Source organism: Dioscorea cayenensis, chromosome 5 (assembly GCF_009730915.1).
Source record: "Dioscorea cayenensis subsp. rotundata cultivar TDr96_F1 chromosome 5, TDr96_F1_v2_PseudoChromosome.rev07_lg8_w22 25.fasta, whole genome shotgun sequence".
Classification (NCBI taxonomy): domain Eukaryota; kingdom Viridiplantae; phylum Streptophyta; class Magnoliopsida; order Dioscoreales; family Dioscoreaceae; genus Dioscorea; species Dioscorea cayenensis.
In genome coordinates this window covers 18,302,062-18,321,057 of record NC_052475.1, presented here as the reverse complement: position 1 = coordinate 18,321,057, position 18,996 = coordinate 18,302,062, and the positions used below count along the sequence as shown (strand labels likewise).

Here is an 18,996-nt window from a genome sequence, read left to right as displayed (position 1 = left end):
TTTGTTCTCTTTCTGAGCTCATTGTATAAGTTATTTTCCTTTTACGAGAATGTTTTTGGATGAAGTGCCATTGAGTAACAAGACAAATGACATAAGTTACCATAGTTTGAACGGTATTCCACCAGCCTATCACTTCATCATTGTCCATCTAAATTTGATAAAAATATAAATTATGAGAACTATTTAACCAATCATGTAAAAAAGAAAATCAACATTTATAATTATTTGTTAATGACAAGTGTAATAAACTTAAAAGCAACAACAATAAATTACAAAAACAAATTAAATACAATAATTATTTGTTAATGGCTTAAATTTCACTTGAAATTCTTGTAAACTTTTTCATCTACAATTGCATAAATCTTCTCCTGTGGAAATCAAAAAGTTGAGAAAATAATTATTTTATAATGTTTAGAAAATTGTATGGAAAGGCAAATTAGAATAGATTAGAGTATTTTATAATATATAGAAAGACAATCATTACTATATGGAATAAAGTATTTTATAATGTTTTGAAAACTATAAAAGAAAATTAGAAATTTTGTATTTTAAGTAAGACATAACGAGTTTAAATGAGATTAATTAGTGTTGAGGTTCTTATTAATTAATTAGTTTTACAATTCTAATTAATTAATTAGCAAGAACTGTTGCCCTAATTAATAGGCATGATTAAATGATATTAATGAGTTTAAAATGTTGTAATTTAATTAGAAATTTCATTATCATCTTAATTATCCTAATTATTATCTTATTTAGTATTAATATATTTTATAAACTAAGATAACAAGATTTCTATTCAAATGCAATATAACGTGACAAATGCAAGATTTCTATTCAAATAAATAAATAAAGATAATTGTTTCTCAATTTAAATTAAATTAAGATTACTGATAAATTATATATAAAGAAATTACACAAAAATGGCTTTAGGACAATAAAAAATCAAACTTACCGAAATTATTGAGATAAGATTTTATCTTTATCCTCAAGCCATAGATTTGGAAAATCCTATTATCTAGATGTAAGATTGATAAAAATCAACTTAAATCAGAAGAAACACCATGACAAATTAAATCTGACTGAAAATAAAATAAACAAACCCGCAACCTTTTTGATAGTCGATATGGCAACGCCGGGAGCCGTGGTCGGATCTCTTCGAACACTGTGATCACGGACCTCTTCTTGGTAGCTGCAGCAATCGCATATCTCCTTCTAGCTAGTTGTGGGGAAAAAAGACTGTGATCATGGTGGATCTCTTCTTGGGCGGTTGTGAGAAAACGAAAGCTAGGTTTTTGTAGAAAGGATATAATGTCTTTTTTTTTTAAAATTTAGGAAGGGTATTATTGTCTATTCACATGAGTTTTTTCTCATAAAAATTATTTAATAATCCCACCCCTCCAAAAGTCCCCGATTTAGAGGGGTGAGATATAAGGGGTTTGGAGGGGTAGAGCACCCCTCCAAACCCCTCCTCCTCCTCCTTACACCCCCAACCAAACAAGCATAACTCTCCCTCTCACCCCTCACCGCCCTTCTAAAATCCCCCAAGCAAACAATGGGTAAGCCTCTTGACCTCCTTGAGACTTGGGTTTTGCTTGTGGGTTTTGCTTCATGTCACCGACTCGCTGGTGATGCCGGAGTCTGGACTACCGCCTGCCGAGTAGCCGGAGTCTAAAGAGGAGAAGAATGGAGATTCAGGAGAATGAAGACTTGGTTATTGCCTTGTTGGTGTGGTGGACTATGGTCAACAACTTGGGGAATGGTCAAATAAAGGATGGAAGGATGGTCAATGAGAGAGATGATACAACATTATAAAACACAACTTAAACACCAAATCAATTAATCATAAAGCATTAGAGTAGACACATGGTAGAGAGGCTGGCGCTAGAACAGGTTAAGCAGAAAGCTTTGTTGATTCATTGCACTGGTGGGGAAAAAAAAATAAAAAGTAAAAAAACATACAAAAAAAAGACATGATTGAAGAATTTGTGTCCTGATTTGTGATTTCTCTCTTGCTGCCGTTGCTGCCTTGCTAGAGAGTAGAGATTGGAGATTGGGTCATTGGAGAGTGGAGAGGGCATTTCATCTAGTCAGCTAGTCAGCTTAGTCTGTTTCTTGGATAGTTGGATCATGGATGTTTAAGTTGTGTTTATGATGCTTTTTTTTTTATTTGATCTCTTATTATCTGGGATTATGGATAGTTGGAGAGTGGAGACTGGGTCATTGGAGAGTTGTGTTTAAGTTGGATTATGGATATACTAAAATTTATCAATTTATTTTTTATATATTATGATTGGGTCATTGCCTCATTGAATTGCTTTTGATTAATTGATTTGATGACTCATGACTGGTGAGTGGCGAGCGGCTTAATTTTTTATTTCACACTTTATTGATGATAGCTTGATTGTTGTTCTCGGTGATGTATAAGGTGGGCTATTAATCTATTATTGTCATGATTTGAGGTGTTTTAAAAAAATGGTGATAAATAACTTTTAGAGAATGGTTTTGGATGTGCAGGCCAACTATTTTTTTGGAGATAATCCAGAGAATTGGGTGTATGACAAAGGGTGCAAAAGGGAAGAAGTACCAGGTCCAGGCTAATAATTTTATTTTATTGTAAATCTTTTTATTTGTAAAATTGTAAATGAACTTGTGTTTTATTTGTTATTTTTATTTTTGTAGGAGGAATATAATATTGTTTGCAGAATACAAAATTTAGAATACAAATATACAATATTGTTGCCTCTTAAATCATGTTTTTCTATTGCTTAGTGTGAGTTAAAAAGGAAATATATTGTCAGTTTTTGATCAATTTTTTTTCTGTTGGTTCATGCTATATTTTGGTTATATGCATAATGCATTTGTTTTTTTTGTTAAGCATGAAGGTCAACATGTCTAAGATGTCTTCCTTTTGTGGATTGTGAATCTTTGTGATTATCTATGAATTTGGTTATCAATCATCATTCATCAGATTCATGAATCAACATTATTTTTTTTTTTAAGAAAATCTCATATCCAGATTCCAGATAATTTGGCTTTGAGTCTTTGAGGATTTAATTTGAAACTTGAGAGCCATATTTTTAAGTATATGTTCTTTTGCTTTAGAATTGAATGAGCTTATGACTTTTGTTGACATGTCCTTAATTTAGCAATTAGCATGTAGAATATATGAACAAAGCAAAGCACACCATAATTTCATCTAATTAAGTGATTAAACAGTAATTCACATGTTGATTATATTTGTCTTAGAATATTTATGTCTCACTTTTTCATAGATCCAAAGTCGTTATCTACTTTGTTTTCAATCTTATGCTTTTATTGAATGTCTAATGTCTAACGTTCATTTAACCCATCATGCTACTTTGTTTTCAATATTATGTTTTTATTGAAGGACATCCTAATTAATTATAAAAACTGATTAATCCTAATTATCACATATATGCTTTTATTGAATGTGTTCATTAATATTGTGCTTTGAAATAAATTACAAATTTACAAATATTATTGGCTTTGAATATTTAGCTATTATTTTCTCATTAAATATATTTATACATGTTTACTTTGGTCTTTGGATAGCATTATAAACTTTCATAGCCAATTGGACATGTATAAATTTTTAATTAAGCGACCACGGAGTGAAGAGTCATCCAATTCTCCAAAAGCACCACCGAGCTCCGGATCAAGCAAGGAAAACACCGATGTGATTTTCAATTCAAATGACATTGTTAGTAATCCGGGACTATGAAAGTCGATTGAAGACTTTGATATTGGGATTAGAGATCAAGTACGAAGGGAATATTTAACTAGAGGCCCATGTCAACCAACTGGTCACATTTTTCCACAAAAGGAGTACGACAAACAAAGGAGGAGTTTTCAGGATGCATAGTCTAAACAATATCCATGGTTGGAGTACAGTGTGACCAAAGATGTAGCATTTTGTTTTTGGTGTTACCTTTTCACACTAAGTAGAGGAAATCGAATAAGAGAAGAGACATTTACTAAAAAAGGGTTTAATAATTGAAAAAAAAGCATTAGAAAAATTTATAGAGCGTATTGGTGCTGTAAACAGTGTGCATAATGACGCAAGAATGCAATTTCAGAGTTTTCAAAATTAGAGGCAGAGCGTGTCACACCAATTGGCTACACATTCACAATAGATGGAGGTTGAATACCGTACTCGTTTAACGGCTATTTTAGATTTGACGCGCTTTCTATTGAAACAAGGTTTGCCTTTTCGTGGACATGATGAGTCCTTGAGCCCATTGAACAAGGGCAATTTCCTTGAGATGCTCGAGTGATATAGCCTATGGAATGATAAGGTTTTCAAGGTGATCAATCAAAATGCTCCTACAAATAATCAAATGGCTTCCCCGAAGATTCAGAAGGAGTTAGCAAATGCTTTTGCAACAGAAATTACATGTGCTATTGTTGATGATATTAGAGATAAGTATTTTTCTCTTATGATTGATGAAGCCCGGGATGTGTCAGTGAAGGAGCAAATGGGAGTTGTTCTGTGATATGTGAATAATAATGGGTATGTGATAGAGCGGTTCCTTGCTATGGTTCATGTGTTAGATACATCAGCTATTTCATTGAATAATGTCATTGATTGTTTATTTGCCAAACATGGGTTATCTCTTTCAAGATTGAGGGGACAAGGATATGATGGGGCTTCAAATATGCGAGGAAAGTTCAATGGTTTGAAGGCACTTTTCCTAAAAGAAAATCCATACGCAAGGTATAACCATTGTTTTGCTCATCAACTCCAATTAGTGATTGTTGCTATTGCTAAAGACAATCACATTGTGAGTGATTTTTTCTAATATGTTATGATTATTAACACGGTGGGAGCATCGTGCAAAAGGAAAGACCAACTTCGGCAACATCACCATAATAGGTTGGTTAAGCAATTGGAGAAGGTAGAGATAGTTAGTGATAAAGGGAAAAAATCAAGAATCCAATTTAGCAAGACCGGGTGATACTTGTTGGGGATCGCATTATACTACCATTCTCTGACTAATCTCAATGTGGACTTTGATGTTAGATGTCCAAAATGTGCATGATGATGGTGCTTCTAATGATAATAGAGGCATAGCCGCAAGTTTGATTGAAAAAATGGAGAATTATCAATTTGTATTTGTGATGTATTTGATGAGACGTTTGTTGAGAATAACAAATGAGTTATCACTTGCCTTACACAAAAGGATCAAAATATTGTTCAAGCAATGCGTTTGATTGAAGTTGTAAAGGCTCGACTTTAAGACTTGAGGGAGACGGGATGGGAGGCATTTTTGGAGGGAGTTAGCTCTTTTTGAAAAGAAAACTCAATCCCGATGCCTAATATGGAGGGAAATATGAGAATCTATGGTTGTTCTAGATGGGAAGGGCAAGTCTTACTCATTTTCACCATTACCGTGTTGAAATTTTCTGTGAGGTTAGTATTCTTTATATTTGCCATGTTTCTTAGAAATATTTGTAATTTTATCATTGTTGCAATGTTAGATCATTGATTTGATTGCACAAGAAATGCAAAATCGTTTTTCAAAAACTAGCGCAGAATTACTTCTTCTTCTGTCATGCCTTGATCCAAAAGACTCATTCTCCAAATTCAACATCCACAAGCTACTTCGTCTTGTTGAGCTTTATCCTGAAGATTTTACAATAACTGAGGGCATGATGCTTGAGGTCCAACTTGCTACTTTTATTTTATGATGTGTGAAATGATGCAGATTTTATAAATGTTGAGGACTTGGGAGGCTTTGCTAGGAAGATGGTTGAGACAAGCAAACCTATTATTTTTTCACTCATTTATCGCCTTATCGAATTGCCATTGGTTTTACCAGTTGTGACAGCTAGTGTTGAAAGGGTGTTTTCGGTGATGAATATCTTGAAAACTAACTCACACAATAAAATGGGAGATGAGTGGATGAATGATATCCTGGTTATCTATATTGAGCGGGAGGTTTTTGCAACTATAGACAATGAAGCGATTCTACAACATTTTCAGAAAATGCATACTCGGCGGATGCAGTTACCTCCACTTAGTCTTAGCCACATGCCTCACATTTCTGGCACTAACATTGGCATCGGTTCTAGTTCAAGCGTGCATAAATAGCTATTGTATGCTTTTCCCCAATTATTTATTGAAAATGTGGTTGCTTTAATCAAAAGTTTTATTATCTCATTTTTTACATGTCGAACAAATGCTTATTTAGATGTATTTTATATATATATATTTTTTGAATTAGCCCCCTACTAGTAAATCCTGGTTCCGCCACCGGTTGTCCTTCAAAATAAAAAAAAAAAAAAGCCAAAAACTTCATACGCCCATTATTGCATATCCGGAAGTGCACAAGTAATATGAAAGTAGTACAATGTAAGCAAAGAGGATCGGGTAGTCGAATCCACAGGGACTAGCAAACTTCTAGTACTAATTTTTCTTTCAATATCTAGCTTAATCAAAGATTGGGGTAAAGCTCTATTCTATGAATCTAAAGAAAGAATAAGTAAGTGAAGAGAAGATAGAAAAAGACGAGATAAGAACTTGGTAGAAGCAATGATGAGAAGTAGCACCCCGGACCAATCCTCTAGTGAAACATGTAGTGACTCTCCTACAATGATTATCAGGTACATCCTATGGATCCTATGTGTGCTCTCTAAGCAATGTCACATCTATGGTAATCAAATACTCCAAATTTTGCAACTATAACTACGGGAATCATGCACATCGAGTTTTGCAACTACACTACGGTAATCACAACTGTCATTCAACATACGTCAAAACTAATCACAACTATGCAAATCATGCACATTAAGGTAGTAACACAAGTTTTAACACAAAAAATCAATAAAAATCCATTATCATTGCAAAAGAATAAATCAACTACATATTATCAACTAAGTTCATAAATCTGGGGCCACCGGAAAGCGATTAGCCCTTCATAGATTCACACAAGATTGAAAAGATGTTTCCTTTGAAGTAAGAGGTCGGGGATCAATTCCCTCTTTCAAGGGTTGCAGACTGAAGTGAGTGACTTGTCCAAGTCATAAGTGCAGTGATAAAAACAATGACTTCTTCACATTATTCATATATATATATATATTGATTTTTTTTAAAATAGATAAAAATCGATAAAAATATACATATTCTTTAAGGTGGATCCATTCATCTCAATCAATTTTGGGGAGAGAGTCGAACAAACTGTCCCTCAACCTCACGTTTATTAGTAGAAAGAGTTACCATCATTTTTAATGCAAAGGTCGTAAAATATAATTTTCTTTATGAAATATTCTAGTTGACATTGGTTAGGGAGATGTACAAGCATACTTAAGCAAATATATATATATATATTATAAAAACGCATAAATAAGCTCTTACTTTAACAGAAATGTGCAAGCAAAGAAACCTATGAAAAAAAAAACACTTTATCATTCTTGTTCTATCAAAAATTATAAAAAAACTTGATGATGTCACTTGGGAAGCCATGAGTCTCTTTTTATTATTTTTACTACATATGTTATTTGAAGATATATATATATTCTAAAAAAAAGAAAAAACTTTTTTTTCTAAGTATATATAAATATGGTATGAAATTTTTAAAAAGACACATAAAATACAACCAAAAAAAAAATAATGGTAGAGATATTTATTGGACATAAACAAAAACCAGAAAAAGTTCTCAAATGTAATTCAACATCATCAATGAGGGCTGGCCATCTACCTCAACGCTCCTCCAACTCTGTCTTATTTATTTATTAATTATTAATTAATTATTATTAATTATTATTTTTAATCCACTTAGTCTATAAAACCCCTTCATTTTTTTCTCTTATTGGAGATCCATAACTCTCCTCATCCCCCGGCGCGCGTCCATAGCTTCCTCCATGGATCTCTCCTCTCACCTCCAGCTTCTCAAAGCTCAGCCTTTATGGCTCCTTCTCCTCTCCCTTCTTTGGCCTCTTCTACATCCTCAAGCTCTCCTTCTCCTTCATCCTGTGGTTCTACTTGATCTTCCTCCGTCCCGCCAAGAATCTCAGGCGCTACGGCTCCTGGGCCATCGTCACCGGCTGCACTGAAGGCATCGGCAAGTCCTTCTCTTTCCAGCTCGCCCGCAAGGGCCTTAACCTCGTCCTCGTCGCCCGCAACCCAGACAAGCTTGCCGCCGTCTCTAATGAGATCCTTGCCAAGTACCGTAAGGTTCAGATCAAGACTATGATCATTGACTTCTCCGGAGACCTTGATGATGGCATCAAGAGACTCCTGAAGACGATTGATGGGTTGGATGTTGGGATTCTTGTGAACAACGCTGGGATCTCCTATCCCTATGCCAAGTACTTCCATGAAGTGGATGAGGAGCTTGTGAAGAGCCTCATCAAGGTGAATGTTGAGGCGGTGACGAGGGTCACGCATGCCTTGTTGCCCGGGATGTTGGAGAAGAAGTGCGGCGCTATTGTAAACATTGGTTCTGGGGCTGCTACTGTTCTTCCTTCTGAGCCGCTTTACGCTGTCTATGCGGGCACCAAAGCGTGAGTTTTTTCTTACTTTCTTCATGAATCATGGGCATTGACCTATTCCCTCTCTTCATTGAAATTTTCTTTTCTGATTTTTTTTTATAAGTCTAGGTTGAATTTCTTGTGAGTTTCTAGGAAATGATTTCAATTGAAGTAAATTTGAGTTCTAGAAAACAAGGAAAAAAAGAGTTTTTTTTTTCTAGTCAAAATTTTCAATTCCTTTGTTCCGTGCTTATTGACCTGCATTTCTTTAAGAAGAGTAATCATGTGAGTCTTGTTTTTGTGGTTGTTGATTAGTCTTCAATTTCTACTTGGTATCACTTGTGTAGGAATGATGTTTGGGATTGATTTATTGTATGGAACTTTAAGCTTGGTTATGTCTTTCCTCAGGTACATTGATGAGTTCTCTAAATCCCTTCATGTTGAGTATAAGAACAAGGGAATTGATGTGCAGTGCCAGGTTAGGTTCTTCCTTGTTTGCCCATTTACTTTTACTTGCAATTTCTTTTCTGTTCATCGGTAACTAATGCATATCTGGTGAGCTGGAAGCTGTGAACATGTAGATCTATTTTGTTTATTTATCTAGAGCAAGTTTGAGTTAAACTATTGTGATATTCCTATACCAATAGTCAAATTGTTGTGGAATCCTGTTGTCTGTAATTCATCTCAGTTGCGGTGCCTTGCTTTCCTTAGGCATAATCAGTTGTAACTTGAGGGGTTTAAGATCTTATTTTGATTTTTGCCTTAATGATATGAGTAAAATTTATGTTGTGAGTTTTACAAATAAAACAAATGTTCATATTGTCTTTGGAAGTGATTATCAATATCTGACCTCTGTGCATGCTTGATGTTGGCCCTCAATTTACATTTTATCTTATCTCATCTATAATTTGACAATTTTAGGTATTCTTTTAGTTTGCTTCCAGTCGTTTTTATATATAGATTGGAACAAACATTTATTTCAGCACATGCTTTTCGTATGTTAGGGGAAGAGACTAAATCTGTCATGAGAACTGCATGCTTATTGAACCACTGTTGCTGAAACCAAACAAAAACGGGATGACAATAATAGGGCCTCTTTTAGAAGAAACCTAAGCATGCGGTGTTGTGATTTGTTCATTTTTTTTATTCATATGTGGAAACTAAATGCTACTTTTATGGTTCATAATATATAATATGGATTATTTGAAACCCATATATTTAATGTATATATATATACATGCTTAATCCTCATCATTAAGGTTTTCCTTGCTAATGATATTTTGAGAAGCTGTACCTCATACTAGCGATTATGACAAAACTTCTTGTGGTGAAAAAAAAATTCTTTGCATTTGATTTGAAGAATTTTTTATGATTTAGGACTGCCATGACTATTTTACAAATGCTACCTAGTATTAAAAAGTCTTGCATTTTATCCTTGTGGAAATTGAAGCAAGCTCATCTGTGGGTAATCTTAAGAGTGTGAGTTTTATTGTCTTGGAATATAATGTTCATATTCATACTTACTCAAAAGTAAAAAAAATAAAAACTCTGGAAAAGTGAAACTCATCAGTGGACTTTCCATCTAAAGTTTGCTTTTATGCCCTTGATTTTACTTGAATACTAATGAGCTTGAGCTTTGATAGTATATAAACTATGTTCTCATTATGTTTTATGTTTTAATAAGCGGCATCTTTGCCAACCTACTCAAATGTATCGAATGCCTCTTAGTTTTTGTTGTTTTCTGTTGCCTTATACATTAACTTGATACTTATTCATGCAAACAGTTGCCTTTATATGTTGCGACGAGAATGGCATCCATCAAGAGGGCCTCCTTCTTTGCGCCATCATCAGATACATACGCCCGATCTTCCGTAGCATGGATAGGCCTTGGATCAAGTTGCACACCATACTGGCCGCACTCCGTCCAGTGGTGCTTCGTAGCAATGCTGCCAGAGAGTGTTGTCAATAAATGGCGTCTTGGATTTTGCCTTAACATCCGTAAGAGAGGTCTGCTCAAGGAGTCAAACAAGAAAGCCCTTTGATCTATATTGTTCAAGATATTTATCTAGTTCAGTAACTTGTTGTTCTAATACGATATGGATCGACACTCTTTGTTTGAAGGGTTGTTTGTAGTCTTTGGAAGCGGTATGAAGATCAGAGAAAAGGTCCTATGGTTGGAAGATTTCTTTGGATTTCTTTTTGAGTTATAGCTATCAAGTATGTAGAACAGGGAATTTGATTCTTCTTATTTGGGTCTTTGGATTTGGTCACAATCCTTGGAGTTCCAATTTGATGAGTTTTTTAGTGGTAATTCTCTTACTGTCCATCTGTTGATGTTATTCTTTTATAATAAGATTTTTGGGAAACAGTGGTTTAATTATGGGAACATTGATTTGTTTGACTATGTGCAGGGCTGCTAGGGTAAAGTTATACTTTGCTCTACATATAAACCTTTAAGCTACCCATATTTAGAAGTTTTTTCTTTTCATATTAATCCTTGTAAAAATCGTCAATTTAGTTAAAATCTGCCATCAAAAAACATAATTTTAAACATAATTTTGTTTCGTTTGTGATTTATTTTATGTTTGTTGTTTTTGTTTTTTAACAAAATTTTTGGAGGAAAGGATTAATAGAAAGGAAAACAATATAGATATTATATGGGCTAGCCTTCAAACGAAATAACAATTTTGTCCTTAACAAAATTTTAAAAAAGTTAATATCATCTATGGTTTTTTTAGCTAAAAAAACATACAGTTTTAAAAGGGAAAAAAAAAATTTGTCTTGCTTTATAAAATTGTAAGTCTGTTTGATACTCAAAATTTTTAGATACATGAAAGCACAACTTCACTTGTTCCTTATTTGATTTGTAAAAGGTTGGAAGTACAGCATAAGGCAAAGTCAGAGTATATGTACAAAACCTCGGTACAAAAAATTTATCATGGTACAACACAACTAAAAGACTAGACTATTTTTAATAAACATTAAAAATTACAATAATGTATTCCACATCCCACGATGCCATTTCCCCTAGTTTTGAAACTAAGGGATTCTCTAGTTCCAACCTATTAAAATCTAACACGTGTCATCAAATTACAATAGAATAAAAAATTAATATCATATAAAACACGTGTCAAAATATGATAGGTTAAAACCATGGTATTCCCTAGTTTCAGAACCAGGGGAGATGGGGATCTTGCGCCTTCTTCTCTTTCTTCGTCAATCTCCCTTTCTCATCTTCATAGTCTGATCTCCCACTCCCTCAATCTCCCTTTCCTCCTCTTTTTCTCCTATTTTCCTTTTCTTATTTTTTTGCTCCCTCGTCTCTCTAAAATTTTAGGACATTTTTAAAATTTTAGGGTTTCTAGGGACTCTCAAAGAAGAGAGATTGATTAAAAATTCACACTAAAAAATTACGCGTTGTTGAGATTATAGGTTTAATTATATTTATGATTGATTTATAATTATTTTGTCATATTATATAGTTTCTTGATGGTATTTGTGTTTTCATATTAATTTGAATAATATATAATTTTTTAATACAATAAAGATGTATTTTAATCTAAATTCATATTTGATTTTTATACAATATAAATAAAAGTGAGAATTATCGATATCTTAAAATTAAAATTTTAAATCATAGAAATTAACATAATTTGTTTTTATATTTCTATCTAAAAATTAAAAATTTAAATTGTATTATATATTTTTCATATTGATGCACATAATATAAAATAATTATATTTTTAATAAAAATATTTATGAAAATTTATTGTTTGGTTCCATGATATGTTACAAATTAATTGTTATATTTAAAGTTTGGTTGGCAACTCAAAATTTTTTTACAAATTAGTACATATAGTATTAAAAAAATTTATAATTTTAGAAAAATCATATTTATAAATTTTTATTATTTAATCTCTCACATTTTTGTAAATTTGTTTATATAGTAAAAAACATCAGTAAAAAAATTATTTTTGGATCCTTATTTTCTTTAAATTAGTGTATATAATATAAAAATATAATTATGATTTAATAAGATTATTAATTATAAATTAGGTTATATGGATTATAGATTGTAGTATATTTAATAAGATTATAGAGTAACAAATTTTATTGTTTAGTGGATTGACATATTAACTGAATTTATCATCTATTTTTAGTAATATAATATATTTTTTCTATATTTTAAAAATTAAAAAAAAATACAATTATGATTTAATAAGTTGATTAATTATACAAAATTTAATTAGGTTAATATTAAAATTGAAAAAAAAATTTGAAATTTACTTGTGAAATTGTTTATTGTAAAACAAACATAAGACAGTATAAAAGGTATTAGAAGTAATTTTACAATAATTTGTCTAGTACTTGTAGAAATCAAACAAAGAACGGTACAAAAATTTTTGTGTTGTACTTAGTTACACATCAAACACACTCATTTATTTTTTAAAATTTCCCTAAAATTTTCTAATATACTACATTCTAGATGAGTTATAAGCATGGATATTTATAAATAAATTTCTTACTCTTAAATCCACAGCCATATATTGGAAAACAATAACATGAAAGGTATTAAAGAAAGAAAACTAGCATTACAGGAAAGGCAAAAGAAGATGGTAAAAAGGCAAGAAACCCAAAAAGGGCCAAAAATCCTATGCGCATCAGAGTGATCTTTTTTCCAACCGGGTTTAATAGTCTTTTATTAACCTAATTGTGAACTCATGTCCCAAAAATATATATATATTTGGCATTTGAAAATTGAAGGTCAAAAAAAGTCACTCCCAAAAAAAAATGCTCTCAAGTCAGTTCTTATGCAGTGGTGTTTGTAACTGAGGGATGGAGCAACGACAAGTGCTCTATTAATAGTCGGGTTTTTATTAAAATTTTTTACAAGTTGTGAGAAATTTAAATTACTAGTGAAAAGTATATTTTCTGTAGTCATAGAGTAATAATCAGTGTAGGTGGTACAGTATCTATGCGTACATGAGCCTCGTCCCCACAAAAAAATTGAAGCAAAATACCTTTCTTTGTTTATTTATTTTTTATATAGCACCTGGCATAATTCAAGTATTATAAATCACCCCTTTTGAGGCGGTATTTCATTTTCTTTCCAAATTTCAAGTTAAGTGTTGGTATTCGTTCAAACTAATGATGTGTGACTTGCGCACATTCAACCAAAATAAACAAAACAAAACAAAAATAATATCTATTATAAATCAGCATTTTTGTTATACTTATTTATTTATTTATTTAAAAATCCATATTATATGGGTTTATATTGCAAGTAATCATCTTGCTCAAACTTTTGTTAAATATTGAGAAATAATATATATATATATATTTATTTATTTATTTTATTTTGATATTACAAAATATATTTTACAAACACTACCATTTTATACTTTTTAAAGGCCATACTATCCAAAAATAATTGGCCATAAAATAAAAATAATGGCAAACATTATTCAATTGAAATAAATTTTATTTATGACAAAAGTCATCTTAATTTATTACTATGTTATAATTAAAAGCATCTAAGTGGCTGACTAACAGGATGTTATTTTGGGCCTAAAACAATAAAAGTGACACATTTATCAAAATAAACTAATAACCTTTTTTTGTATATATATTATAGTGGAAATTGCCAAAAAAACCCTCTAAGTTTGCAATATTGTCAAAAATACCCCGTTAGTTTTGCAATCCCAAAACACCCCTTCTTTTTAAACTCTATGTTTTTCAAACCCCCAAAGCATGTAACGGATGTCAATCTGGAGTGATTTTTCAAATTTTATAGTACAAAAATGCCCTGCATGAGGGGAGTCGCGTACGCACCCATTTCAATGGGTGATGAGAGGAAGTATGGGGGGTTCCTGAGGGTAACCCCAAGAGACGAATTTCACTCGGAGCCGCTTACTTTGTTTTTCTCAACTCGCGTCTTCGCCTTTTTCCATCTCAAGTCGCCTCCGGTTGTCTCTATCTGGGCGCAGCCTCAGTAATCGCAGCCTTTTCCCTTTCCACCTCAGATCTCGAAGGAGAAGTCCCGCCTAGTAGTTGGCATTTCATCGCTTGCAATCTAAGGTATTGAGTATGGTTTTATGTTAACTATTCTGTTACAAAGAAAGATTTTTCGGTTTTGTTTTGCGGCTTCGCTTTTTGTTGGAAGATATCAAGTCTCGCAGGGGATTTCTACCGGAGTTTTGTTAGTCTCATAGGCAATTTTTTGGCTAGGGTTTTGTTTTGTTTTCAGATTTTCGTCAGTATACACTATCGAAATAGTCGATTGTTATGATTTGTGTAATATTTATAATGTACGCTTTCCTTTCATTTGATATGGTTGCAGCTTTTACAAAACTGAGGTTTTACGCTTAAGAAACGAGATGTTACAGCTTTAAATTTTGTTGTCTCTGCTTAATAAACTAGGTCTCTATTTAACAATTAATATCTCGCTTTAAGAACCCGAGGTTACCGCTTAAAACCTTATATTTCCGCTTAAACATTTCGCGAATACCGCATGTTGAATGTGTTGTTATCTGTCGCAGACTCGTGGCTAGCGACTGGCCACCCTAGTTAACGGGCGATGCTATTTCGACACCTTTAGAGGGAGACCTTAATGAATTGAAAGATAACACGACCCCTCGACACTCGGGAGATCATCCGAAGGACACCGCTTGCAAAGATTCATCGAGCTCGAAGATATATACCAAGAGAGGGACCTTCTTGATTCTCTATTGCAAAGGTACGACGGCCGCACCAATAAATTCGGGATCGGGAAAGCTCGCCGAAGCTTTCAGCCTCAAGATGTGGCCCTCGCTCTTGGTCTCAGCTACGGATGGCGACGCAATGTGTTTAAGAAGAATAAACACGCCCGCTGCTCGAAGGGAGGTATTTATCAAAAACCCACGAGAGACACAGAGACTCCATCAAAAGCACCCTCATGCAACTTGTTCGACTGTAGGTGGAAGAAGAAAATTTTTATCAAACTCCCGATGGTGCATCTCATGGGTACGCCCTCTTCCCAAATACATCATGCTCGGTTCGTAATCTGATCGTTGATTATGTCAATGATCTACCCGCCATGGGGCGATACGATGGGCGCAGGGACGACAAGTGGCTTATGGAGGACATTCCACAAGCGACCGCCGAGCGCAGAGATCGATGCACCGAGAGAAGCACTAACACAAGGTATATTAAGGGTTGCTCGGTCGCGCTTTAACGTCTGGGTTTTACGAGATGACCGAACGGGAAAGAAAGTCCGCTTTAGGCAAGATCCCAAGGATGTTGCAGCTACTATGAAAGTAGTTACCTGAAACAAGTTTACCGTAGAAACCACTTTGTCATCGTCAAGGAAAAGAGATAATAAATCATGGACAATGTTTAACAGAAGTGTTTAATGTTTAAACATATTATTTAGCGTTTAACTTTAATATTTACAGTTTAAAATTTGTTCATAAAGGTTTAAATATTTTGTTCTCCGTTTAAATATATTCTATAATGTTTAAATATATAAAAACTCGCTTAAATATAGTTTTTTTATAGTTTAAACTTAATGATTTCACTGAAAATTGTTTGGTTTACATATGTTAGTTTTTCTCGAGCTGGTTCCGCGAACGTCAAGAAAAAAATATTTGTTAGGGCCAACCGACTGATGGATGCTATCGCTCCCGAACCACTTGCTCGAGGCGTGATGAGAAGGCAGCCTTTTATCGCAGCGTGTCAACGCCGCTTTCTCCTACTTCCAACCCACCACGCCGACGCATTCCTCGACGCAGAGAATCCCTCCCCACCCCGCCAGATCGCAACAACCCCCCCTGCCACGACAACGATAGTCCCCCAATTATGCAGCCCCCCCGACCATGGTAGCCCCTTCGACCGTGGCAGCCCCACCGACGACATTAGGCGAAGATGTCACTACAACTCTTATGCAGCCGTGCCAGATATTAATGACCGAGTTTCCCGCTTGTCTGCCGGGTCCACCGGAAGGACGCTTTCATAGTCGATCGCGTCAGTCCCCTCCAAAGAAACGAAGCACCCGGACTTAACGAAGGCGCGGAATTTCGATCGACGACGACATCATCGGGGTGGCTATTCCAAGACGGCCACATTCGAAAAAGACTTACGTAAAAAAAGAGGAGAATATCGCTTCGTCTCCACCGTCGGCCGACGATGAATAATAGCAACACCATCGACTACCGATGTCAGTATCGAGTCTGCCGTCGCTGATGACACTGGATACGACGGCTGAGGACATCGAGATGATGTGGGCGTTACACGCGTTGAGAAGATAGTTTACACTCTTGTTAATGAAATCCTCGACCCGGGTGAACCGGCCGAGCGAGCGCAAGATCAAAGATGGACACAATCCCCTCAAGAACAAGAACAAGCTAAGGGTGTGTCTCCCTGCTGATGCCGCTGCGCGGCCACGGTTGAGAAGATCGCTGAAATCAGTACCGCGGGTCGACGAGATCGCATCGAAGCGTGACACAATTCCACAACAAGAAGAAGCATGTAAAGGTATGTCTCGCGGGTTGATGCTCGCCACCGTCCCCTCGCGATCGGCGCGTACACAATCCCACAACAACAACAACCATGTAAGGATGTGTCTGCGGTTGATGCTGTCACCGTCGTCCCCGCATCGAAGCCAAACACAATCCCACAACAACAACAACTATGTAAAGATGTGTCTGCGTTGACTGCCGCCATCGTCGCCCCCCGCATCGGCGTGATACAATCCCACAACATCAACAACTATGTAAGGATGTGTCTGCGGTTGATGTTGTCGCCGTCGTCCCCTCATCGAAGGAAGATGCTGCTGGTACTGAACACCGTGAAGGCTCAACGACAGTGCTCCATGAAGACCCCGATCGAGCAACGAGAGAGATGATCAAGGCCAATCAACAATTGGACGAGACGGCTCGCAAAGTCTTTGTTCCGAAGAAGAAAAAAATGGGTCAGCTAATCGTGCCTTAACAAAATACGAAAGCAGGAGTTGACGAGGATCTTCCTCAACCGCCGTACGGACAAGTAAGTTTAAAAGTTTTTTATGATAGTGTTTAAATGTTTATATATTATCATTTAATTTACCTATTTAACGCTTTAATTATTTATAATATCATTTGAAAAATTGATAATATCATTCTAATATTTACAATATGGTCTAATTATATCTCATATCGCTTAACCTCAAAGACCGTCGGTGGAAGAATGACGCCGTTAGCACCACACGGGCAAATTATACACTCGCTGAGGGAAGCGAGACGGTCACGATGATGTGATGGACGCCAGATGCATAATACAAAAAGTCATCGAGCAAAGTGCCATATCCTTACAAAGAAGCGCCGCTCCATCACACCCATCACCGGTGTCGTTTATGTCAAAGCAGATCGACGCATTACGAAACCACTATGGCTATGATCGTAGATGTCGTGCGCAACTTGTATGAAGTTCAAATTATCATCCTCCCGATAATCACTGAACGACCACTTCCATGTCCCTCGTCCCATGACAATGATAAACAAGAATACATGCATTATTCTTCATGCCAAAACGAGGGGTACGATAAAGACGCGCTGGACATGGTAAGTTCTTTAATAAATTATGTCAGATTAATAGTGTTTGTTATTTAATCAAGATTCTAATCTCAACTTGCATATTTCTGACAATGAATCTATTCGACATTTGTGTCGACATGGAGTTCGCGAGTCGGGCGACCTCAAAGTACCCACTAGCGCATCGACATGGAAACCCCACGCCAAAAACAAGGAAGCTGCCGATCACTGCCTATGCTCATGCGGTTTATCGAGCAATTACTTTGGGCGAGAAGCTACTGCCACCGCAGACCCGACGCTCCTTACTCGAGATTAAAAGTATGTTTCCGCGATACTTAAGTGAGGGGAGGGCAGCCCACGTCCATGAGAAAGGGGGTCGTCGAAGCTGGTTAAATTTTTGTTTTTCAAGAACACGACTTGTATATGTCAATGTCAATTTTGTTTTCGAACGTAAAACCGTGACAAATTCAATTCATTGCTTTTTGTTTTTCAAGAACATGACTTGTATATGTCAATGTAAATTTTGTTTGTTTTCAATTGTAAAGCAGTGTTAAATTCCATTCGGCCATTTCATTGTTTAATTTACAGTTGTCATTGTTTACATTTCTGCTTTAATTGTTTAAATTTACCATCTACCGCTTAAACGTCACTTGAAATATTTAAAATTACGCTTTTGTTTAAATTAACACTATCTCTATTTAAATAAAATGATAACACTCAGTAAAGAATAAGAGTTTAAATATGAAAAGTTACCACCAATTCGTATTGTTTCTCTTTAGAAGTCACCTTATTTACAATGCCTAGTCGCGACGCTTCATCAGAAGATCTACGATCGCGACAGATCCACGACAAGAATCGCAATGTAACTCACGGATATCAAACGCCATGACTCGATCCTCTTTTCGCTCTAGACGCCCAGATCGCCTTCTCGCACACAGCGGTCGCAAACGAAGCTCACGAT

The 18,996-nt window shown here is 35.1% G+C and overlaps 2 protein-coding genes across 2 annotated transcripts; both read left to right on the top strand.

Moving 5' to 3' along the window:
- Positions 1-4,358: 4,358 nt before the first annotated feature.
- Positions 4,359-6,112, top strand: LOC120260063. The gene is made up of 5 exons (XM_039267507.1): positions 4,359-4,510; positions 4,643-4,802; positions 5,375-5,431; positions 5,500-5,668; positions 5,727-6,112. Exons 1-5 carry the CDS (start codon positions 4,359-4,361, stop codon positions 6,110-6,112), a joined length of 924 nt encoding a protein of 307 aa, XP_039123441.1.
- A 1,739-nt stretch (positions 6,113-7,851) lies between these two features.
- LOC120262164 (very-long-chain 3-oxoacyl-CoA reductase 1-like) lies at positions 7,852-10,870 on the top strand. The gene is given in 4 exon segments (XM_039270236.1): positions 7,852-7,950; positions 7,952-8,523; positions 8,899-8,968; positions 10,275-10,870. Coding segments are annotated over 4 exon segments (969 nt in total). The 5' UTR covers positions 7,852-7,881; the 3' UTR covers positions 10,533-10,870.
- The last annotated feature ends 8,126 nt before the right edge of the window (positions 10,871-18,996 follow it).

Coding starts and splice junctions, on each gene's coding strand:
- LOC120260063 (XM_039267507.1), top strand. CDS start 4,359: ATGGCTTCCCCGAAGATTCAGAAGGAGTTAGCAAATGCTTTTGCAACA. Junction 4,511..4,642: donor GAGCAAATGGGAGTTGTTCT/GTGATATGTGAA, acceptor ATCTCTTTCAAG/ATTGAGGGGACAAGGATATG. Junction 4,803..5,374: donor TTGCTAAAGACAATCACATT/GTGAGTGATTTT, acceptor TGGTTGTTCTAG/ATGGGAAGGGCAAGTCTTAC.